The sequence below is a fragment of the Filicampus tigris genome, chromosome 3 (assembly GCF_054856515.1).
Source record: "Filicampus tigris isolate MCC_2025a chromosome 3, RoL_Ftig_1.0, whole genome shotgun sequence".
In the NCBI taxonomy this organism is placed as follows: domain Eukaryota; kingdom Metazoa; phylum Chordata; class Actinopteri; order Syngnathiformes; family Syngnathidae; genus Filicampus; species Filicampus tigris.
Window position 1 is genome coordinate 31345043 of NC_141219.1, and position 24779 is coordinate 31369821.

The 24779-nt window shown below is 44.0% G+C and overlaps 2 protein-coding genes and 2 pseudogenes across 2 annotated transcripts in view; 1 reads left to right on the forward strand and 3 right to left on the reverse strand.

The window, feature by feature from the left end:
• abhd17c (abhydrolase domain containing 17C, depalmitoylase) overlaps positions 1-21423 on the forward strand; it is a 90069-nt gene extending 68646 nt beyond the window's left edge. Inside the window, exons 4-5 of the mRNA XM_086026416.1 lie at positions 19005-19057; positions 19757-21423. Of these exons, the coding sequence (XP_085882542.1) occupies positions 19005-19057; positions 19757-19820 (117 nt within the window). The 3' untranslated portion in view covers positions 19821-21423. The remainder of the gene's footprint in view (positions 1-19004; positions 19058-19756) is intronic.
• Positions 11937-15609, reverse strand: LOC147150644 (uncharacterized; annotated as a pseudogene).
• On the reverse strand, positions 14859-17010 carry LOC147150645 (uncharacterized; annotated as a pseudogene).
• Positions 17314-18657, reverse strand: LOC147150646 (uncharacterized). Its single transcript, XM_086026415.1, has one exon. It carries the CDS (start codon positions 18057-18059, stop codon positions 17316-17318), a length of 744 nt encoding a protein of 247 aa, XP_085882541.1. The 5' UTR covers positions 18060-18657; the 3' UTR covers positions 17314-17315.
• Positions 21424-24779: the final 3356 nt, after the last annotated feature.

Genomic DNA, 24779 nt, shown 5'->3' on the forward strand with positions numbered 1-24779 from the left:
TGAGTGTGCTGCAATATATCTCTTCAAATTAGTTTCGCAATAAAAAACAATTATATCAAACCACACAACTTGTATAGTGTTAAAATTGATAGGTAAAGTGTCAGGTATATACTATTTAGGGGTACAATATCCTTGAAATCAGTACAGTCTATCACAATTGTTATACAGAATACAAAGGCTTGGAAGATTACAAGTTTGTACAATCCAGATTTGTTTCCAATTTATGTGATCATGTTATCAAAGCTAGCACCTTCTCGAAAGTCTTGCACTTTGGGACAGTTCATGGCGAAGTGATTAGAATGGTCTTATTTATTTATTTATGCATGCTATGATCCATTGATTACGCCTTGATTTCTCTTTTGGTAGCCTGTACAATGTTCGCCCCTTGTTTTGCCTCTTCTTGTGGCACCCTGGTGCACAACAGATTGTCTACCATGATTGTAAAAATGTTTACTACAAGTAGCTGACGCGTTTTCTATCATGCCAAAATGGCTGTGTGTTTTTTTTCATTTTATTTTATTTTTTTTTCATTTTATTTTATTTTTTATGGCTGTGTGAACGTTTGGCACATTATATTGCATGCGTAACGTCATCGTTCGGGACTGTATTGGTAAGAGCGTTCTGATTGGCTGACTATCACCACGTCGTTCAGTTACGATGCATGCAATTGGTCAATTCGTTTCTTACCGTGAACAGATAATGATAAAAATGAAAAAAAGAACAAAATCGTGATATTAAACCATGTCTCTCCAAACTCGGTCCTCAAGGGCGGTGTCCTGCCCGTTTCTATCCCAGCTGAAACACACATGATTAAAAAGTTATCAAGCTAATGAGCTGATCATTTGAAACAGGTGTGTTGTAGCAGGCACAGATGGAAAATAGGCAGAAAAGTGGCCATTGAGGACGGTAGCTCGACATGTCCGTATTAAATGATACATTGGTCATACTATAACCGTTAAAGGTTTGGGAACAGGCCCATATTTAAAACAAACGAACAGAATCTTTACACATATTTAGCTTAATGTAGGTACAGTTAAATCAAACATAAGCACAGCACCCAAGAAAGATAATTTCCTCAAACTTACTGAAAAAGCAGGCAGAGCTGGTTTTCTGTACGGAAAAGGGCGCGATGAAGTTAAGTGCGCAATAGCGCATGCGGTGCTGGGTCTTCTTTTTCTTCTGTTGCATTTCCGGCAGAGGAGACGCTTACTGTCCCCCGCAGGTTGCTGGTGCTACCTCATGTCACAACAGTCAATACGTCACACAATTTAGTTTTATGTGGGAAGTCCAACACACCTCTAAAGGCTCATTTATGCTCAACGTTAAATACGTATCTGGTTACGTACAGTATAAGAGCCTTCCAAATGACAAAGTAGAGGACTTCTCATTGAAGTGTCGCACAGAAATGATACAAATATTCACATGTTTATCTTGGTCCGCTGATAGTGTAGTGGTACACACGCCTGAGTTGTGTGCGGGCAGCGTGGGATCGATTCCCGCTCAGTGACAGTGTCTATGTGTGCCCTGCGACTGGCTGGCGACCAGTTCGGGGTGTAGTCTGCCTTCGCCCGTTGACGGCTGGGATAGGCTCCAGCAACTCCCCGCGACCCTGTATAGGATAAGTGGTTTGGAAGATGACATGACATGACATGTTTATCTTGGTGAGCTTTACATCTTTAACTAAAAGATGGTCTTTTTTGGGGGAATGGACCATTTTTGAGTGTTAGAGCCCTGCGCGGAAATGGCTAAGAAATGAAAAAAAAAAAAAAGTATCTATGGAGAGAGAGAGAGAGAGAGAGAGAGAGAGAGAGAGAGAGAGAGAGAGAGAGAGAGAGAGAGAGAGAGAGAGAGAGAGAGAGAGAGAGAGAGAGAGAGAGAGAGAGAGAGAGACTTTTTGTGAAAAAGGCCTGTGCCCCTCAGAATATGACCCCTTCCCACCTCCCTCCGCTGGAGTAGAAAAATAGAGAAGGGCAAACATGGATATGTTTTAATTCAACCAAAATACAATGTTGATTCAACTGCATCTTTTCATCACAAACTTCAATGCTGAGATGTTGTTGAACCAACGTTCATCAGTCTTCAACTAAAACAAAAAAAACAAAAAAATCAACCTTCTTAACCCTAATTCAACATTTTATTTAACATCTTTTGCTATCTGGGCAATCATGGCCCAGCTTCAGGAAACAGGTGAGCTGTGATTGGTCGTTACCTTAGCCCTGAGCAACTGTGATGTCATTTTCAGTCGACAGAAGTGACAAAATGGTCCCCCACAGAGATGTCTAAAAACATGCGGATTAACTCTTATTCCACAATCACAATATTTATCAGAATGCCTTGTTTCAACTAGTGGGCCTGCATAGAACATATTCTTGAAAAACATGTTTGGAGTTGACTTCCACTCTAATCCCATCATTTCCAGATGGGATCCCTATGGAGGGTTGCTGCATCATTGTGAGTTGTATTATAGTAAACTGTTATACTTGCTGATTCACCCCATTTCCCCCACCCACCCCAGTTGCATTACAAAGCATTTACAGTGTATAACTCAGGGATGGGCAACTGGCGGCCCCTGACAACACACTGAGTGTTCCCAAGATTAATCCTGAAAAAAAAAAAAATCAATATAGGTTTTTCATGGGAAACGGGGGCTAAATGTTGAAAACAAATGCCGGAAAAACCAACCACCTCACACCGCACTTACCAAAAACAAAAAGATAATGACAAATATGGGGGAAAAATGGCAACTATATGAATTTGCAGGTGCCAAACCGCGAATATGCATCACCTGTAGTTTTAAATTGTAATATCTCCATTAACCACAAGATGGCAGATGTGGCTTAGGTGCCCTTACAGTGGGTCTTATTTTTGGGAAGAAATATTAGTTCTTCCACTTAATGTTGGTTTGCTGTTCAGCAGTTTTCTGCCATCCTTGAATGGTATTTTTCATGTAAAAGAGCCTTTTGCACTGGAAAAAAATAAAAGTATGTGATTATTTTGTTGAGCAGCATAATACAGTTTCTCGGTGTGTTGGAGGAGGGAGACATCTAAAACATGCTAGATTTTTTTTTTGGGGGGACGAAAATTATTTTTGAACATCACAAACACAACGGCAATTTGTGATTGGTTGACCATGACTACGGAGGTGGAACTTCAGCCTACATATGCAACATCTTCCGCCTTTAGCCGCTAAGGGACGTCACATCACTAGTTTTCAGATCACACCAATGCGTTATGCACGTAACCAATGATGGTCACCCAGCGCAACAAGAATTACAACATAAATACATCCACTCGTCCGTGCCAAGACCGCATATCGAAAATAGTACATGAGTAGATGCAAGTTTTCTACAAAAACATTTTTTTTTTTGTACGTAACCAGAATTGGACGTAAAAACTAGAGGTTTCACCGTACTTAAAGGAACAGACCATTTGAAATTCATTTTCGAGCATTCAATTAGTCATTATGTATAACAGAAGTCCTCAATCCTGTTCCTCGAGGAACGGTGTCCTGCCTGTTTTCCATGTCTCCCTGCTACAGATATTTACCAAAGGTCTGCAGAAGCTGGATAACGATCCTGATCATTTGAATCAGGTGTGTGCTGCAACATGGACAGATGGAAAACAGGTAGGACACCGGCCCTCGGGTAACAGCATTGAAGACCCCTGATGTATAAGGAATAGAAGTGCAAACATCAATGGGATCTGATTTCTTGAATAAGAAATTTAAGACGTTTAAGTATCAAAACAATGACATACCCTGTATGCAGCCATTTGGACCGCTTCACATAATCCCTGTGACGTTACGCATGCTGTACACTAGACTGTTCATTTTGGACTTGTTTACCAGTATATTGTGCTATGAAAATGCCGGATGGCGCCGTCAAGTATTCCCATAATTAAGATATCACTCCTACCGGCAGGTTTTATCTGCCTTCTTCACAATTTCTGCCCACCTGGAAGATTTTCAAAGCATAATGCTAAATCAAGGGAGTACTCAGTTGATGTATATCAATTTGAGAAACCGTTCATTGCGACATGACTATTTAATTGTTTAATACATATTCAAATTTGTAAGAATCGTGTCCCATACACTTTAAGTTCATGGAATGTACGCACCCTGAGTGGAACAACCCTTACACGATAGCATTCCCTGTCAAATCTTGCCTCAAGCACAGACTTAAGCAGCTTTCCTCTTGCACACTCCAGAGTCTATCAAGCAGGGGTGCCTATTACGTCGATTGTGAGTTACCGGTTGATCCCAAAGGGAGTGTCGGCAGCTCTCATGACAATAACTGAATCACTGCCAGTCCTCTAAGTTTTATGCTATTAATATAATATAATGTAGTTGCCTGTCAATGGAATTGAATGAGTAAAAAAATAAAATAGACTCTCGCCTATCACCCCGGAAATTTATCAATTGACTGATGTGAGAGCGGCATAGGCTCAGGGTATTCCCAACCCACAGGTTGTGGGTTCAATCCCTGGCCATTGTGACCATGTCGAAGTATCCTTGAGCAAGATAATAGACCCCCAGTTGCTCCTGATGCTGTGTCATCAGTAGGTAGATAGTAGGTATAGTGTGAAGTGCTTTGAGTACCAAAAGGTAAAAAAGTGCTATACAAGTGACAGCCCATTTTACCATTTGAGGCACCTGTCACATGCCTCACTGTGCATGTGCTTACAAGGGCACTATCTGGCAAAACTAGGTAACTAACCGTTTCCATTTTTTTCCGTCTGCTCCAAACATAATAATAAAGAATACAGATAATTAGGGGTCCAAGTAAGCAAAGTGTTTCCATACAGAGTTAGAGGAGGAATTTTTTGGGGGGGGCGGTGGGCTCAGTGGCAGGGAGACCGGGAGAAAGCAGGTGATGTGCCCGGGAATACGCTTGTGGTTTCCCCAGCGCTGGAGAATTACCCGCGGGATGGTGGAGCCTTCCACCCAAACAGCATCCCGAGGCTGGGGGCCCTCCGATGGCGTGCTGCGGATGCCGGTTGGTGTGGTGGTGGTGGGGACTGAAGCTACCGGCTGGCCTGTGCTTCTCGCCGGTCAGTCTGCCAGGGGCGTTTGCTGGCCGACCGAAGGAGGGAAATATGGACATTGGAGTGGCATTTTCGAGTCATTGATTAAAAACATTAAGTCCTTACCGTTCCAACATGACAAATGGTTTCACTGGGAAGTGTATGCGTGGCTCACTATCAGCAGCTCCTGTCTGGACTCCATCCCTGGCTTATTCCATTCAGCGCAAGTCATCGTTCGGACTTGGTCATTTTATAACTAGCATCGTATGTTGAAACAGTGTGGACACCTCTGCTGTAGAGGCTCTAACAAGACCAGAGCCTCGTGAAGGTGAAATGTCATATTGTACTTTTTGATTCATTTCAGCGGCTTCAACAGCTGGGGTGACACACCTGACTTATCTACGCACACTGACTGCCCAATGGCTGTAATGTGTCCAAATTGCCAGAGCTGGGCAACGCCTATTTCCCGTCTGCATATTTTTAATTGAGCCACGTGATCCCAGTCGGTCCGAGTCAGCCAAACGACGTCGAGAATGGACCTTACCTGTACCACGTCACACGCAGGTGCCGCACTGTTGACATCGGCCAAGTAAGGAAAAAATAAAACAGTGTTGTGTAACTGCGGTCCCACAGACGCAATGATATGTGCCCCATATTGTTTTTATTTCACCAATCACCACGCTGTGGGTGTGTGTGTGTCTGTTGTTTTTGTTTGATATTTTTTCTTTGTTTGGCGGCATGTCTGCTCGTGCGGCGCCTGCTTGTGACGTGAAGATTACGTTCTCGATGCTTATTGGCTGTCGCCGACGAGGGATGGACTGGGACCACGTGGTCGATTAAATACGCAGGATGGAACGCTGTGGCGGTTAGGCAATGCCCAGCTCTTACTCTTACAGTTTCGAGGAGCATTTGTGCATGCTGAGGAGACCTTAGCGTTTGAAAGTGTAGATCACAAACAACTACAGACATTGTAATGGCATTGTGAGTTAGATTTAATTTCTTTTTCATTTATTTTATTCATTTATAGAAGAAGAAACAACAATATAATATGAATACAAATGTTCTCCGATCTGAATTGAGCAGAAAGACAACAAAAACAAAGATTTTGAATTGTGGTCGTGCCTTGCTCACGTGTTTCACGATGCAAGCATGGTTGATGGGCAACACATGATTAACACTCACTTGCTTTTCGATCCAAGTCAAGTCAAGTCAAATTTATTTATATAGCCCTTAATCACAGGAAAGTCTCAAAGGGCTTCACATATGCACCAGATCATATACACGACATCCCCTGATCTTAGCCCCCAGGAGGGCAAGGAAAAACTAAAAAAAAAACATCTGGGGAAGTGAGAAACCTTGAGAAGGGACCGCAGATGGGGAAATCCCCCTTCCAGGATGATCAGGCTGCAATGGATGCCGAGTGGGCAACAATGAACACACATTATAGTACAATACAGTGTTTGCTAAAGTGATGTGAAAGTTAATCAAATGAAGTGCTGCAGGAAGATGACATCGATGAAGTGAGCAGGGGCCCAATGGTCAATGTAGAAATCTCCAGAACAGCGCCTCCGAGGATGTGGTCAGCCTACAATCTTGTAGCAGTCAGTTGCTGTTGGATCGAAACAGCAACCTCCAATTTGGTCGTCACCACCTAGTTCCCAAGCCTGGGAAAAGGGGGCAAAGAAAAGAATAGAAGCGGCAGTAAAGAGGCCAAAACAAACAAATCAACTAAATGCAGAATCGTACAAATAAGTCTTAAGTCGTGTTTTAAACATTTCTACTGAGGTAGTGCCTCTAATATCCGTGGGTAGGGCATTCCAAAGCATCAGTGCCCGAATAGAAAACGCTCTAGAGCAGGGGTGTCAAAGTCAAATGGACGGAGGGCCAAATAAAAAATTTGGCGACAAGCCGAGGGCCGGACTGATAGAATGTTCATTTAAATTTTTTTTAAATGTCCAGATTGGATTGGGTCCTTCGCGCCTGCTGATTTATATATCTGTAATATATTTCTTTGCGTCTATGTTTGTCACCCCCCTGGCTGTTGTGTTTTTATCTTTGGAGTTACTAAATAAAAAATAAAATAAAGTATATTACTGCTACTTTTGCGAGGCAGCTCGTACGTCACTTCCGTTTGCGTTTCTCCTGCCAAACTGGAAACCATTTTCTGGTTGACTCGGGCTGCAAGATTGTATGAACTGTACATAATGTGAATGAAAACGGAGAGGATCATATGATTGGTATGATGTCTCCAGCTGACCCTATTTTAAGTGGCAAGGTATGAATGTGGGTGATCCTGTCAGAAAACAGGCCCGTATTCCACTTGACACGCCTATTTATTGTGGTCTGCAACAACACAGACAAAGAATAACCTAGCAACATCATCCAATGCATATCCATTACTGAACAATATGCCTAAACATTTCAATTGACTGTATTAAGCAATTAAACAGCCAAACAATACATACAATACACATTCACACGTTTCATCACTAGAATAGTTAGCATACTAGCCGAAATAACTAGCGAGTGTTCATCAACATGACATCACTCACGAGAACATATCTAGGCTATTATGTACAGAAGTTACCTGACACGAACTTAAATGATTAAACTCACCTTTTAACATTTACACACAACAACAAACGTGGTGAAACACGGGAAATCTGCAACTACTGAGTTTGCTAGCACGTACAAACTACTAGCTAGCTTTGTCGAAAGAGGAAAAAAGAAAAGAAACCACGTCTCAAAACTTAGCGCTCGAGGAGCGTGCGACATTTCAGCACTACATCGAAACTCAATGAATTTATCAAATGCCAACAATTACTAAGAATAAAACAACGTGAGATTTCTAACATGAAGTATTTCTTAATAAAGTGTGTTTTACTCCAAATAAGTTTTCACCACAATCCGATTCTGCAATGAAATATATTACAGAAATAGTGTAACGAATTGGGTTATCTGTGTTCTTGTCAAATTTGTGTCTTGCCAAGTTATGTTGTTTCCGAGGTTAATAAATGCATCGTGCGGGTCGCTGGATGGGAGGGCATGCGAGCGGGAGTAGCGGAGGATGAACAGGAGAGCGGTTGCTCTTTTTTGACTCATCCATCATCCAATGCATAGCCATTTGTTAACAATATGCCTAAACATTACAATTCACTGTATTAAGAAATTAATCAGCCAAACAATACATACAATACACATTCACACGTTTTATCACTAGAATAGTTAGCAAATGAGCCAAACTAACTAACTAGTGTTCATCAACGTGACATCACTCACAGCAGTTACCTGACACGAACTTGAATGATTAAACTCACAGTTTAACATTTACACACAACAAACGTGGTGAAACACAGGCAATCTGCAACTACTGAGTTTGCTGGCACGAACAAACTACGAGCTGTGTCGAAGGAGGAAAGAGAAAAAAAAAAGTCACTCACTATCAACACTGAGCGCTCGAATAGCGTTCAATGCCTGCTCACAGTGTGGGACATCTCAGCATTATGTAGAAACTCAATGAATTTATTAAATGCCAACAATTACTAATAATAAAACAACGTGAGATTTCTAACACGAAGTATTTCTAATAAAGTGTGTTTGACACCAAATAATTTTTCACCTCAATCCGATTCTGAAAGCCACTAAAAGTGACGAGAAGTCTTCAGTCAGCATGTAGAACAGCCATGGGGTGGCAAACATTGATGCAAAGAAATCCATCCATCCATTATCGATACCGCTTATCCTCACAAGGGTCGCGGGGCGTGCTGGAGCCTATCCCAGCGGTTTTCGGGCAGTAGGCGGGGGACACCCTGAATTGGTTGCCAGCCAATCGCAAGGCACACAGAGACAAACATCCGCACTCACAATCACACCTAGGGGCAATTTAGAGAGTCCAATCAATTTACCATGGATGTTTTTGGAATGTGGGAGGAAACCGGAGTACCCGGAGAAAACCCACGCAGGCACGGGGAGAACATGCAAACTTCACACAGGGAGGCCGGAGCCGGGATCGAACCCACGACCTCTGGACTGTGAGGCGGACGTGTTAACGAGTCGACCACCGTGCCGCCCGATGCAAAGAAATATATTACAGAAATAGTATAACGAATTGGGTTATCTGTGTTGTGGTCGAATTTGTGTCTTGCCAAGTTGTGTTGTTTCCTAGGTTAAAATGTGAGATTTCGAACATGAAGTATTTCTAATAAAGTGTGTTTTACTCCAAATAATTTTTCACCACAATCCATCCATCCATCCATTATCTCCCGCTTATCCGAAGTCGGGTCGCGGAGGCAGCAGCTTCAGCAGGGAAGCCCAGACTTCCCTCTCCCCAGCAACATCCTCCAGCTCTTCCGGAAGGATCCCAAGGCGTTCCCAGGCAAGCCGGGAGACATAGTCTCTCCAGCGTGTTCTGGGTCGTCCTCGGGGTCTCCTGCCGGTGGGACATGCCCGGAACACCTCACCAGGGAGGCGTCCAGGAGGCATCCTAATCAGATGCCCGAGCCACCTCAACTGGCTCCTCTCGACGCGGAGGAGCAGCGGCTCGACTCTGAGTCCCTCCCGGATGGCCGAACTTCTCACCCTATCTCTAAGGGAGAGCCCGGACACCCTGCGAAGGAAACCCATTTCGGCCGCTTGTATCCGAGATCTTGTTCTTTCGGTCATGACCCACAGCTCATGACCATAGGTGAGAGTAGGAACGTAGATCGACCGGTAAATTGAGAGCTTCGCCTTTCGGCTAAGCTCCTTCTTCACCACGACAGACCGATACAGGGTCCGCATCACAGCAGACGCTGCACCGATCCGCCTGTCGATCTCCCGTTCCATCTTACCCTCACTCGTGAACAAGACCCCAAGATACTTGAACTCCTCCACTTGGGGCAGAATCTCATCCCCGACCTGGAGAGGGCACGCCACCCTTTTCCGACTGAGGACCATGGTCTCAGATTTGGAGGTGCTGATCTTCATTCCGACCGTTTCACACTCGGCTGCGAACCGCTCCAGCGAGAGTTGGAGATCGCGGCTTGAAGAAGCCAACAGTACTACATCATCTGCAAAAAGCAGAGATGCAATACTGAGGCCACCAAACCGGACCCCCTCGACACCTCGGCTGCGCCTAGAAATTCTGTCCATAAAGGTTATGAACAGAATCGGTGACAAAGGGCAGCCTTGGCGGAGTCCAACGCCCACAGGAAACGAATCCGACTTACTGCCGGCAATTCGGACCAAACTCTGGCATCGGTGGTACAGGGACCGGACAGCCCTTATCAGGGGGCTCGGTACCCCGTACTCCCGAAGCACCCCCCACAGAACTCCCCGAGGGACACGGTCGAACGCCTTCTCCAAGTCCACAAAACACATGTAGACTGGTTGGGCAAACTCCCATGCACCCTCGAGGACCCTGCCGAGGGTGTAGAGCTGGTCCACTGTTCCACGGCCAGGACGAAAACCACATTGCTCCTCCTGAATCCGGGATTCGACCTTCCGACGGACCCTCCTCTCCAGCACCCCTGAATAGACCTTGCCGGGGAGGCTGAGGAGTGTGATCCCTCTGTAATTGGAGCACACCCTCCGGTCCCCCTTCTTAAAAAGGGGGACCACCACCCCGGTCTGCCAATCCAGAGGCACTGTCCCCGATGTCCACGCGATGTTGAAGAGACGTGTCAACCATGACAGCCCCTCAACATCCAGAGCCTTTATGAACTCCGGGCGGATCTCATCCACCCCCGGGGCTTTGCCACCGAGGAGCTTTTTGACTACCTCGGTGACTTCAACCCCAGAGATAGGAGAGCCCACCTCAGAGTCTCCAGGCTCTGCTTCCTCAGTGGAAGGCGTGTCGGTGGAATTGAGGAGGTCTTCGAAGTACTCTCCCCACCGACCCACAACGTCCCAAGTTGAGGTCAGCAGCACCCCATCTCCACTATAAACAGTGTTAATGGTGCACTGCTTCCCCCTCCTGAGACGCCGGATGGTGGACCAGAATTTCCTCGAAGCCGTCCGGAAGTCATTTTCCATGGCCTCCCCGAACTCCTCCCACACCCGGGTTTTTGCCTCAGCAACCGCCAGAGCCGCATTCCGCTTGGCCTGCCGGTACCCGTCAGCTGCCTCCGGGGTCCCGCAGGCCAAAAAGGCCCGATAGGACTCCTTCTTCAGCTGGACAGCATCCCTTACCGCTGGTGTCCACCAGCGGGTTCGGGGATTGCCGCCGCGACAGGCACCGACCACCTTGCGGCCGCAGCTCCGATCGGCCGCCTCAACAATGGAGGCACGAAACATGGTCCACTCGGACTCGATGTCCCCCGCCTCCCCCGGGACGTGGGAAAAGTTCTGCCGGAGGTGGGAGTTGAAACTCCTTCTGACAGGGGATTCTGCCAGACGTTCCCAGCAAACCCTCACAATACGTTTGGGTCTGCCAGGTCGGACCGGCATCTTCCCCCACCATCGGAGCCAACTCACCACCAGATGGTGATCAGTTGACAGCTCCGCCCCTCTCTTCACCCGAGTGTCCAAAACATGCGGCCGCAAGTCCGATGATACGACTACAAAGTCGATCATCGAACTGCGGCCTAGGGTATCCTGGTGCCAAGTGCACATATGGACACCCTTATGCTTGAACATGGTGTTCGTTATGGACAATCCGTGATGAGCACAGAAGTCCAGTAACCGAACACCGCTCGGGTTCAGATCGGGGGGGGCCGTTCCTCCCAATCACACCTCTCCAGGTCTCACTGTCATTGCCCACGTGAGCATTGAAGTCCCCCAGCAGAACGATGGAGTCCCCAGGTGGAGCGCCCTCCAGCACACCCTCCAAGGACTCCAAAAAGGGTGGGTACTCTGCGCTGCCGTTTGGTGCATAAGCACAAACAACAGTCAGGACCCGTCCCCCCACCCTCAGGCGGAGGGAGGCTACCCTCTCGTCCACCGGGGTAAACCCCAATGTACAGGCGCCAAGCCGGGGGGCAATAAGTATGCCCACACCTGCTCGGCGCCTCTCACCCTGGGCAACTCCAGAGTGGAAGAGTGTCCAACCCCTCTCGAGAGGACTGGGACCAGAACCCAAGCTGTGCGTGGAGGTGAGCCCGACTATATCTAATCGGAACCTCTCAGCCTCACACACCAGCTCAGGCTCCTTCCCTGCCAGAGAGGTGACATTCCATGTCCCAAGAGCTAGTTTTTGCTGCCGGGGATCGGACCGCCAAGGTCCCCGTCTTCCGCCGCCGCCCAGCTCACACGGCACCCGACCCCTTTGGCCCCTCCCACCAGTGGTGAGCCCATGGGAAGGGGGACCCACGTATCCTTTTCGGGCTGAGCCCGGCCGGGCCCCCGGCTTCACCACAATCCGATTCTGAAAGCCATGAAAAGTTACGTGAAGTCTTCAGTCAGCATGTAGAACAGCCATGGGGTGGCAAACATTGATGCAAAGAAATCCATCCATCCATTATCGATACCACTTATCCTCACAAGGGTCGCGGGGCGTGCTGGAGCCTATACCAGCTGTCTTCGGGCAGTAGGCGGGGGAAAAGAGAATTGGTTGCCAGCCAATCGCAGGGCACACAGAGACAAACATCCACACTCACAATCACACCTAGGGGCAATTTAGAGTGATCAATTAACCTGCCATGCATGTTATTGGAATGTGGGAGGAAACCGGAGTACCCGGAGAAAACCCACGCAGGCACAGGGAGAACATGCAAACTCCACACAGGCAGGCCGGAGCCGGGATCAAACCAACGACCTCTGAACTGTGAGGCGGACGTGCTAACCAGTCGACCACCGTGCCGCATGCAAAGAAATATATTACAGAAATAGTGTAACGAACTGGGTTATCTGTGTTGTGGTCGAATTTGTGTCTTGCCAAGTTGTTTTGTTTCCGATATTAATGAATGCATCGTGCGGCTCGCCGGATGGGAGGGCATGCGAGCGAGAGTAGCGGAGGACGAACAGGAGAGCCGTTGCTCTTTTTATACTGAACAGTTGTCGTACTGTATTGGCGTCGGCTGTGGCCCACACTAGAAGGTTGGACTAATAAAAACATGATAATGAAACTACGTCCGATGGCGTGTTCTTTGAAGTGGCTACAATATATTTTAAAGCGTGACGTCTTTGGTAGGCGCGAAGGACTCGATCACATCTGCTACACACCGGCTTTCTGCAGGCTGCGGGCTAGATCTAATAACAAAGCAATATCATCCCAGGGGCCGTAGAAAACCCTCCCGCCGCCCGCGGGCCTTGACTATGACATATGTGCTCTAGAGCCTGCAAACTTCTTTTTGGCTCTTGGGATCACTAAAAGGTGATCATATTGTGACCGAAGGTTTCGGATGGGAACATACGGTATCACTAAGTCGACGAGATAGGAAGGTGCTAAGCCGTGCAGTATTTTGTAGGTAAGAAGCAAAATCTTGAAATCGAAAGTGGACCAATGCAAATTGGTTAATATCAGAGTAATGTTATCGAACTTTCTCGTCCTTGTCAAGAGTCTTGCTGCGGCATTTTGGACTAACTGCAGACTTTTAAAACTAGACATGGGAAAACCAGAGAGCAAAACGTTACAATAATCGAGGCGAGACGTAACAAACGCATGGATTAAAATTTCTGCATCACTATTTGACAGAATTGGAGGAATTTTAGCAATATTACGGAGATGAAAAAATGCGGTTCTAGTAATATTCTTCATGTGCATTTGAAAAGACAGAGCTGGGTCGAATATAACACCAAGACATTTTGTTGAATCACATTGGGTAATAGTACATCTATCGAGCCTCAGAGTGGTGTTCATAAATAGGTGCGGGACTCCAGATGTAACTTTACAAAACTCAGTCGCGTTGTCTTGAATTACACGGTGCGTCCTTTCTGAGAGGTAAGAATTAAACCAAGAAAGTGCTGAGCCTGAGATACCAATTCATCCTTCTAGGCGTTTTAATAGTATGTTATGATCAGCGGTGTCAAAAGCAGCACTAAGGTCAAGTAAGAGTATTGATGAGGTGTCGAAGTCCATAGCTAAGAGAAGATCATTAGTCACTTTAGCAAGAGCCATCTCAGTAGAGTGATGGGCTTTAAATCCTGACTGAAGAATTTCAAATTGATTACTAGCGGCCATATAGTCACTAAGGTGTTGCGCTACAACTTTTTCGAGAATTTTTGCAATAAACGGGAGATTTGAAACCGGCCTATAATTACTGAGGTTCTCTGGATCAAGGTTTGGCCGCTCAAGCAGAGGTCGAATAACAGCGGTTTTAAAGGCTGCTGGTACAGTGCCCGAGATGAGTGATAAGTTAATGATATTTAAGAAGGAGGGTCCTAGGGTTGTAAACAATTCTTTGATGAGTTTACCAGGAAGCGGGTCGAGCACGCAAGTTGTCTGTTCACCAACTAATTTTGTTAGGCTTTCAAGAGATACTATTTTAAAAAGAGATAGGGTTGTCAGACAGTTATCAGCCATAATAACCCTACTAACATCGGTATTCACGGAATTCAACAGGGTTTGAGGAATGGTGTCCTTAATCTCGTCCCGAATGCGCTCAATCTTCAGCGTAAAGAATTGCATGAAGTAATGGGCTGAATGAGAGGAGCTATTGGAGGTCGGCAGCTGTTGCGTTAGCATTGCCACTGTATCAAATAAATATTTAGGATTGTTTTTATTTAGAACAATTAATCTGGAAAAGTAATTAGTTTTGGCTAAGGCGAGTGCTTCTTTATATATTAGTAAGCTGTCACACCATGCCTGATAGAAGACCTCAAGTTTAGTCGCACGCCATTTGCACTCTAGCTTCCTACATGATTGTTTAAGTGAGCGGATTTCCTCAGTAAACCGCGGAGTAGGCCGTTTAGGACGAGTTTCATGTCTTAATGGTGCAAGGGAGTCAAGCGCATTTAACAGAGCATTAAAGTCATTTGTGGCTTTGTCAAGCTAACCAATATAGCTCAGAAATGAAGCAGTTGCCAGGGGCTCAGACAGCGCAGCGGTGGTTGAAGAACTAATATTTCGGCTGCTAAAGCTTTGATTGTGGTCAGGGCGATGGTAATGAGCCTGTGCTTCAAATTTCATAAAGTAATGGTCAGACATAACAGTAGTATACGGTAACACCATTACATTTGAGCATGCTAAACCTTGGGTTAATACCAAATCTAAAGTATTACCATTTTTATCAATCAATCAATCAATCATGTCATGTCATCTTCCAAACCGCTTATCCTATACAGGGTCGCAGGGAGTTGCTGGAGCCTATCCCAGCCGTCAATGGGCAAAGGCAGACTACACCCCGAACTGGTCGCCAGCCAGTCGCAGGGCACACATAGACACTGTCACTGAGCGGGAATCGATCCCACGCTGCCCGCACACAACTCAGGCGTGTGTACCACTACACTATCAGCGGACTATCAATCAATCAATCACATTTCATTTATATAGCACTTTTCATACATAAAAATGCAACTCAAAGTGCTTTAAAACATTCAAAGCAAAACATAGATAATTAGGAAAAAAAAAATATCTTCAATCAAAAGAAAAGATAAATTATTTAAAAGTTGTTGAAAGACAAACTAAAAAGGTGTGTCTTGAGCTTCCTCTTAAAAATATCAACAGTCTCTGCAGACCTGACGTCCTCTGGCAGGCTATTCCAAAGGTGAGGACCAAAACAGCTGAATGCAGCCTCGCCATGCATTTTGGTCCTCACCCTTGGAATAAATAAAAGGCCGGCGCCAGAGGACCTCAGGATCCGCGAGGGCTGGTATGATAAAAGCAAATCAGATAAATAAGATGGCCCAAGACCATTAACACATTTATAAACTAATAAAAGTACTTTAAAATCGATCCTGAAACACACAGGGAGCCAATGCAGCAATTTCAAAGCTGGCGTAATGTGCTCCCGCCCTCTGGTTCTCGTCAGCACCCGAGCGGCTGAATTCTGCAGTAGTTGCAGTGGTGAAATGCTCTTTTTCGGGAGGCCAGAGAGCAGGGCATTACAGTAATCTAAACGACAGGAAATAAAAGCATGCATCAGCACTTCCGTGTTAGCCTGAGAGAGAAACGGGCGGACTCTGGCGATATTCTTAAGGTGATAAAAACCAATCTTGGTTACATTTTTAATATGAGGAATAAAACTGAGCTCAGAGTCAAAAATGACGCCAAGGTTCTTAACACAATGTGAGGGATTAAAAATGTGTAGTTTTGGTAAAAGCTTCTCTCTCTGACCTTCAGGACCGATAACTAAAACCTCAGTTTTGTCCTGATTGAGCTGTAGGAAATTATCTGCCATCCATGACTTGATATCTAAAATGCAATTTAAAAGGGTATCAATGGGTCCTGTGTCATCAGGAGACACGGCAATATACAGCTGCGTGTCATCAGCATAGCTGTGAAAGCTGATGCCGTGTCCCCTGATGACATCCCCGAGGGGAAGCATATAAGCATATTTTTATACGTCGCTTCGTCAATTATCTCCGTGAAATCAAAACTATCAATTATTGTATGAAATGCCGCTGTAAGTGGTTCCAACGGAAGATTCATATGAATGTTAAAGTCACCCATAATCACTATATTATCTGCATGAGTTACCAAATCAGCCAAAAACTCAGAGAACTCATATAAAAATCCAGCGTACGAGCCGGGGTGACGGAAAAATAACTGCAAGAAAAAAACGGCAATGAAGCTATAGATCGCATAGTGAGCAATTCAAATGTTTTAAAGGTGTCGCTAGAATGCGTGCTAAGTTTGAAATCAGATTCATAAATAAGGGCTACAGCCCCACCTTTCTTATGAGGGCGTGCAACATGTGAACTAACGAAGTTTGGAGGCGAGGCCTCATTTAGCGGTAAAACATTATCAGGTTTTAACCAGGTCTTGCAAAGCCCAATCGGGTTAATTTTATCGTCTCTTATGAGGTCATTAACTAACAGGGCTTTTGAAGAGAGTGATCTAATACTAAACAGACCGAGTTTCAGTAAAATAGGTTTATCCGGATAGTTGCCCATAATAGGATTCCTAATCATAATATTAATAAGATTGCGTTCCCTGAATCCTGTATTGTACCTCGAACAACTATAAGCGCGACTGTCGGAATATGGTAATTATCTATCGGCTCTCGAGTACCAGGTATTATCATATTGCACCACCTCAGTAGAAACAATATCGCCATTTGATGCAGGAATATGTGGTGTGTACGGCTCTAATCTAAATAAAAAACTATGTGTGTTGTCAGAGTCTAGCATAGCGCTAGCTAACTCTAGCCTTACAGACTACATACCTGTTCAGGCTCGCTAATCACCTGTAACCCGACCTGCTCTGATGTGAACCGTCATGGAAGGCTCAAACAGTAATCTATATTTCTAGAAAGAGTGATGGCGCCTTCCCAGTTAGGGTGAAGGCCGTCCACCTTAAGCAGGCCGGGTCGGCCCCAGAAAGAAGGCCAATCATCACTACAAAAGCTAGCCAGCCACCGGTTAAGCGAGAATAATCTGCTAAACCTCTCATCATTGCCTCTCGCAGGCAAGGGGCCAGAGACAATTACTCGATGCCGACTCATCTTTCTAGCGAGATCACAAGTTCTAGCTATGTTCTTCTTTGTGATCTCTGATTGCCTCATCCTAGTGTCATTGGAGCCGACGTGTATCACTATGTCGGAGTACCTAGTGTTGTTTGCCCTGTGCTGGTGTCTAGTCGTTTTGCGAGTCAGCTCCCTAAGATTAGCTTCAATGTCGGGTGCTCTGGCACCAGGAATACACATTACGGTGGCTGGATTTTTTAGCTTAATGTTACGGGTAATGGAGTTACCTATTACTAAAGTGCAGGAGCCAGTAGACCGAAGTGGAATGGGACTAGCTATTGGGCTGAATCTGTTATGCGTCTGAACAGGCTCACCGTGATTAGCAGGCCGCTTAGGGCTAATACTAACCGGGTTAGCAGGATGGCTACAACCCATACTAACAGTTGTGTCTGCCACATCTACGGTTACCGCATTATTCTGCTCTAGCTGACGGACATGTCCCTCTAGCAGGGAAAGCCTTTCAATGAGACGAGTGCAAGTGGTGCACGAAGACATAGTTGCGTGTAGTCGCCCGGTGGATGAAGGCAGTTGAGCAGCCGAGGACGTCCGCCGGTGTCCGAGTTGTTGTGTGGCCGAGACTGATGGAATCAGCCATCCGCTGCTTCCAAAAAAATCTTCAGAGTAGTCTCAAAAAAGAAGAAAGTCGTAGGATGCGGGGGAAAAAGACTCGCTCGTTCGTCGGTCTTCTCTCTGGCGAATCTGCGGTGAGTCGGCGCGGCGGCTGAATGTATTATGCACTATTAATGCACGCATGCACACACACACACACACACACAGACACACACATACCGACCCTTGTCACGATACCAAATTTCTGTTTCGATACCGATAACATTACATATTTCGATACTTTTCAATTCTTTTTGCAAACAGGTTATATTAATATTTTCCTTTATTTTAAAACAGACTTTGGGAACAATAACTTTAATAGCTTTCTCTACTGAATATATTGGCACTTGATCCATACAGATAAGCTCTGCAACTGCCCTGTTGAGCCATTAGGCATCTTTGCTGTCCTACCTCATATGTTGTCGAAAGACATCTTAGACATTACCGTATTTTCTGGACTATAAGTCGCTCCGGAGTACAAGTCGCGCCAGCCATAAAATGCATAATAAAGAAGAAAAAACATGTATGTTGCACTGGAGTATAAATCGCATTTTTTTGGTGGAAATTGTGCACTTAGTACACATAATTTCCACCGAGCTACGATGGTAACATTTAGCTAACATTCACACATGTAGCATACAAGAATGTGACGGTACGATAACTTTAAACTCACCAAAAGGGTTGTAGATCGATCAAATAAGTCTTTTATTTATCCCCGACCATGTAGAATGTTTCCAAGTCTCCAAAAGTATTTATGTATTCGGTCGTAATTATCTCTTCGTCTCCTCCATGCTCTACTCCTTACATGTGTGGCTCCACGATGCACCACAGCCAGACGCACAGCAACTGCCTGTTTGTGGTTCATTCTTGTTCAACCATCGTCTGTAAGTAACTTAGACAATTGTGTGCAATGAGCATGCAACATTTATATACGAGCTGAAGTGTGGATGATTGTGGGTTGTTGACTGAACATACTCATCGCTATCACTAATGCTAATCGCGATCGCTAATCGTTTGCATAGGCTCATCTTGTTCATATCTATGAAAATACATGTATATGTAATGCATAGATTGATAGTATTTTCTGTTTCTTGTGCAGTTTCACAATATAAACAAGCAACTTCGCTGCACACCTGGAGTCTGTGGAGTTTGTTTGTGAATGTTTAGCTGTTTGGATAAGCTAGCTTCCTCGACTAGCAAGGCCTTTGCAGTCAAATTGTCTTTTTTATCATACTATTTTAATTACTTATTTAACAAAACTTTTGATTTTAACCGTTTAAATTGTTCATGCATTTTAATAGCTTTCAGGATTATCATGGCTTGTTTGTGCTGACCAAGGATATTATCGTAAATGAAAACGAACAAAATAACGAAAGTAAAAATAAAAAAAACATTTTTGTTTATGAAATAAAATAAAAACGAAAATGTTTTTTGAAAAACGATAACTAACTAAAACAACATTGTCTGCTCACAAGACTAACTAAAATGAACGATAATTGTAGCGAAAATACCATTCGTTTTCGTCTTTGTAAGCTTTTGTGATCATGTCATGTGTCATCTTCCAAACCGCTTATCCTGTACAGGGTCGCGGGGAGTTGCTGGAGCCTATCCCAGCTGACAATGGGCGAAAGGCGAACTACACCCTGAACTGCTTGCCAGCCAGTCACAGGGGACACGCAGACACCGTCACTGAGCGGGAACCGATCCCACTCTGCCTGCACACAACTCAGGCGTGTGTACCACTACACCATCAGTGACCCTGCTTTTGTGATCATTTAAAATGTAAAACACGGGGCTGCTGGTTTTACGACAGTTGTACAGCCGTACGGCACCTCGACGTCTGAAGTGACCTAACACGTTTACAATTAGGTCTGATGGGTATAAAACAAAACTAAAACAACATTATAATGGCGAAAGTTGGGAGAAAACAACAGAGCCCCATTTGGGATTATTTTGATTATGATTGTGTCTCGGACAAAACAGATGCATTGTCACAGAGACGGGTCTCGTGCGGCATATTGCTCAAGGGGAAAAACCTCTGTCTCTCTCTCTCTCTCTCTCTCTCTCTCTCTCTCTCTCTCTCACACACACAGATACACTCACACACACTTTCAATATGGAAGGACTTAAATTTGTTGACATATTCTGATGTTACAAGTCTGCACTCTCATGTTCAATTGCCAAGTTTCTATGTTATGTTTTATGTTGCTCATTTCATCTGCATTTTCACTTTAGAAGCAGCATTAATGCACTGCACTTTTATTGGCCTTATTGCACTTAGGTTTAAGTGGACTGTTATGTTTTATTTGTTGATGGTTATTCATACTTTTTTAGTAAGTTAATACATATTTCAAATGTTACCTTTATTTGAATAAATAACACTTGTTACTGTAAAAAAAAAAAAAAAGCCGCACCTGACAAATACATCAAATTCTAAAAAACTAAAACTAAAACTAATAAAAACTAAAGTAAAACTAAGCATTTTCCCCAAAGCTAAAACTAATAAAAACTAACAAATCTATTCTAAAAACTAATTAAAACTAACTTAATTAGAAATAAAAAGTCAAAACGCAATAAAAACTAAACTAAAATAAAAATCCAAAACTATAATAACCCTGGTGCTGACTTGTATTTATGTTGTGTCTCCCTCTGCAGGCGCTTTAGCGTAATTGACGTGTTTACAGCCATTTTACAAGCCAACATGTCGCTTAGCAGCCTACGTGAACTATGAACTCGAGGTGGCATGATTAGATCTGCCAATAAGAAGACAAGTTAGAAATATTGGGGACAGTCAATTACGCTAAAGCGCCTGCAGAGGGAGAGAAAACATCATAAATATAAGTCAGCACTAACAAGCCATGACAGTAATACCGTGTTAATAATACATAGGTCGCTCCAGAGTAGAAATTGCACCCCCGGCCAAACTATGAAAAAAACCACTATTTATAATACGTAAAATACGGTAGGTTGCTTCTGAGTGGGTAGTGTCACCCTCTCTGAGCCAGTAGCATGAGACTTCTGTTGTTGGTGGAGGGAGAAGGTACTGTATTTTAATTAACATGATCATTTTATTTTGAATGACTTCTTTATTTTTCTTGGTGTTATTATCAAAGGGTTTGTGTTTTGAAACTATACATGAAACATTAAATTGAGGCTCATTATATCATCTAGGTTAGGATTATGTATTATGTATATTATATTGTGGGCTAATAACATGTTTTACAAACACGTGTTTCAATATATTATTTAATTTATTTAATGCACTGCCTTTAGGGCTGCACGGTGGCCGACTGGTTAGCACGTCCGCCTCACAGTTCAGAGGTCGTGGGTTTGATCCCGGCTCCGGCCTCCCTGTGTGGAATTTTCTCCAGGTACTCTGGTTTCCTCCCACATTCCAAAAACATGCATGGTAAGTTGATTGGACACTCTAAATTGCCCCTAGGTGTGATTGTGAGTGCGGATGTTTGTCTTTGTGTGCCCTGCAATTGGCTGGCAACCAATTCAGGGTGTCCCCCGCCTACTGCCCAAAGACAGCTGGGATAGGCTCCAGCACGCCCCCCGACCCTTGTGAGGATAAGCGGTATAGATAATGGATGGATGGATGGCACTGCCTTTATGCCTAAATTGGTTGGTTAAATATTTTAAGAATGTCATTAAATTTTTTTACAAATATATTTATTTATTAACCATGGACATGTTCAGGGGTTTTATCAGAAAAAAGATATACAATTGTAATATATAAAGTAATATAAAATTGTAATTTTTTAGAATTCATTCTCCACATTTTGGTCTGTCTAAATTGATTTTCAATCAAAGCAATCACATCGCGTCTCTTCTCTTCACAATATTTTATTAAAAGCTTCTACACAAAAAAGATGGACCTTATTTTTTTAAGACCACTGGTCTTCATAAATTACTAAACAAATACAAAAATCTCTCACATTTGGCAAATAGAACAGCTTAATTTCAACCCCTTGACATGTTTTAGCTCTCTGTATGTATGTATGTATGTATGTATGCATCGACATTACAGTTTAGTGAACAACTTTGTCACCTGTCGTTCTTGACAGAAGTCGCGGAACAAATCCGCATGGTTGTCCTTCAAATGTTTGGAGGAAATTGACGTTTGCCTCCCTTCGCGATCGAGGCAGACTTTATAGCACTGCTTGCACTGCGGTGTTTTTGTGTTCAGTGGATCGCCTTTGTCATTCGGTTTGAAGCCAAAGTACTTCCATACCGTATTTCGGGCCCCCGTTTTATCAACATTATCAACACTACACCCTGAACTATTGCCAGACATCCACAAAATGTCTTCAGCTGGCATCTCTGTTCCTCGTTGCTTCCACCTGCTTTGTCCGGTCGACATTACTTTCTTTCTTTGCATGTAAGGAGGCTTGGGCAACTACGTCACACTCGCTGGCCCGCCGTCTTAAAGGGTTCAAATTTCTCAATTCAACCACATTCAATAAAATGAAATAAAAGTACCATTTGTTTTTAAATGCTGGTATAGTACCGTTTTAAAAACTCCAGTATTGTGATACTATACTGGTACCGGTATACCGTGCAACCCTAAATGCACCTGCATCATGAGCAACACATTCTGATTAAACTACTTTGATTAGATTTTTTCAAGACAGATGAATGGCAGCAGTTTAATGATCATGTCAACCAAATACTGGAGGCGACGGCAAAGGGAAACTCAATGGAAAGCTGAAAGTGGTGACAACAATCGTAGTCAGCATTGCAGCTGAACGGTTCGGTGAAGAGAAGAAAAACTCCGTAACACCCTACACCAGGGGTGTCAAACTCATTTTTGTCGCAGGCCACATTGTAGTCATAGATTCCCTTTGAGTGCCATTAGTGTCATGTGAGGATCAGGATTTGGACCCACACACGGAAGTTCAAGAGTAAAAAGTCTTTATCCACAAAAATACAAAGTAACAACAGAGATCAGGACTGGAAGAGAGTTTGCATCCTCACTTGAAGAAGGTTTGACGTACTCACAATGAGTCACTGTCTAGCTCAAACATTTAAACTGTCAGACTTCACCGCCTATATGACATCCATCCACCTATTATCTATACCCCTTCTCCTCACAAGGGTCCTGGGGCGTGCTGGAGCCTATCCCAGCTGTCTTCGGGCAGTAAGCGGGGGACACCCTGATTTGGCCAATCCTATATAACATCATAAAAGACAAAGCATAAAAGGATGATAGCAACTGCAGAGCAACAAATACATCACGTAAACAACAGTCATAACAGTACCCCCCCACCCAAAGGGCACCACCTGGTGCCCAGAATCTAAAACAACAACAGAAACAAGGTCAAAACTTAAAAGAAAAACACCAAATAAACTTAAGTATAAAACAACAAGAATTAAAGTAACTTTACAAACACTAGGAAACCAGCTGTACTCGGATCAAGACAGCAAACAAACAGCACTTAGACCCGACAAAGACAATGAACCAACAAAGACTGAAAGAAAACAATAAACCAAATACACAAGGCAATGAGCAACACAATGATGCAACACTGAACAAGGCACAAAGTGTATAGAGGGAGAGAAAACACAAGGGATCTGGGTAAACGAGCACCAGCACCCAGTACCTAGTTGTTCAGAGTCTCTATATAACATCTAATATGCATAATAAGAGCAAACTTGTGTGAAGGTGAAGAAAGCTGAAAAGAAACTGCGGTATGCGTTGGAATGAAGTTGAATAAAGTTGAATGATAATGAATTAAGTTGTAGTGGAATAAAGTTGAATGATACTGAATAAAGTTGAATGATACTGAATAAAGTTGAATAAAGTGGGAATGAACTCTATGAAAAATTGTGGAATGTTTTGGAATGAGGGGAAATTGATCCAACTCAGCGTGTGTACCACAAGACCATCAAGGACCTAACTGGAAGGCTGTAAAACTGAAATGTTGAATGTGGAAGTGGGACTGAATGGCGAATGTAATGTTTTTTTTTAAGATTGAATAATTTGAATTTTTGGAAAGTATGAATTGCAGCGTGTTGAAAAGCTGAACCAATGTGAGTTGAATGAAGTGGAATGAAGTTGAATGAAGTTGAATGAAGTTGAATAAAGTGGAATGAAGTTTAATAATACTGAAAGAAGTGGAATGTAGTTGAACGAAGTTAAATGATCTCGAATGATGTACAATGGCCTGGACTGAGGACATAAAAAACAGAAGGGGAGCAAGAAAAGTGGAAGTAAGGAAATACTTAACTTCCAGGTCACTTACAGGTCATTTGGGTCACTTCTGGGTCACTTCCGGTTCATTTTCGGGCCATTTAGGTGACTTCAGGTTCATTTCCGGGTCATTTGGGTGACTTCCGGTTCATTTTCGGGTCATTTAGGTCACTTCCGGTTAATTTACGGGTTATTTGGGTCACTTCCAGTTCATTTCTGGGTCATTTGGGTCATTTCCAGTTAATTTGGGTCAGTTCAGGATCATTTGGGTCACTTCCAGTCCATTTCCGGGTCATTTGGGTCACTTCCCGTTTTGGGTCCTCCACCCAGATGGCCACCGCATTTGGGAGACCTCGGGGTGAGTATCCTCAGTCTACTTAATGTCCCTGCCCAAGATGGCCGCTGCACTG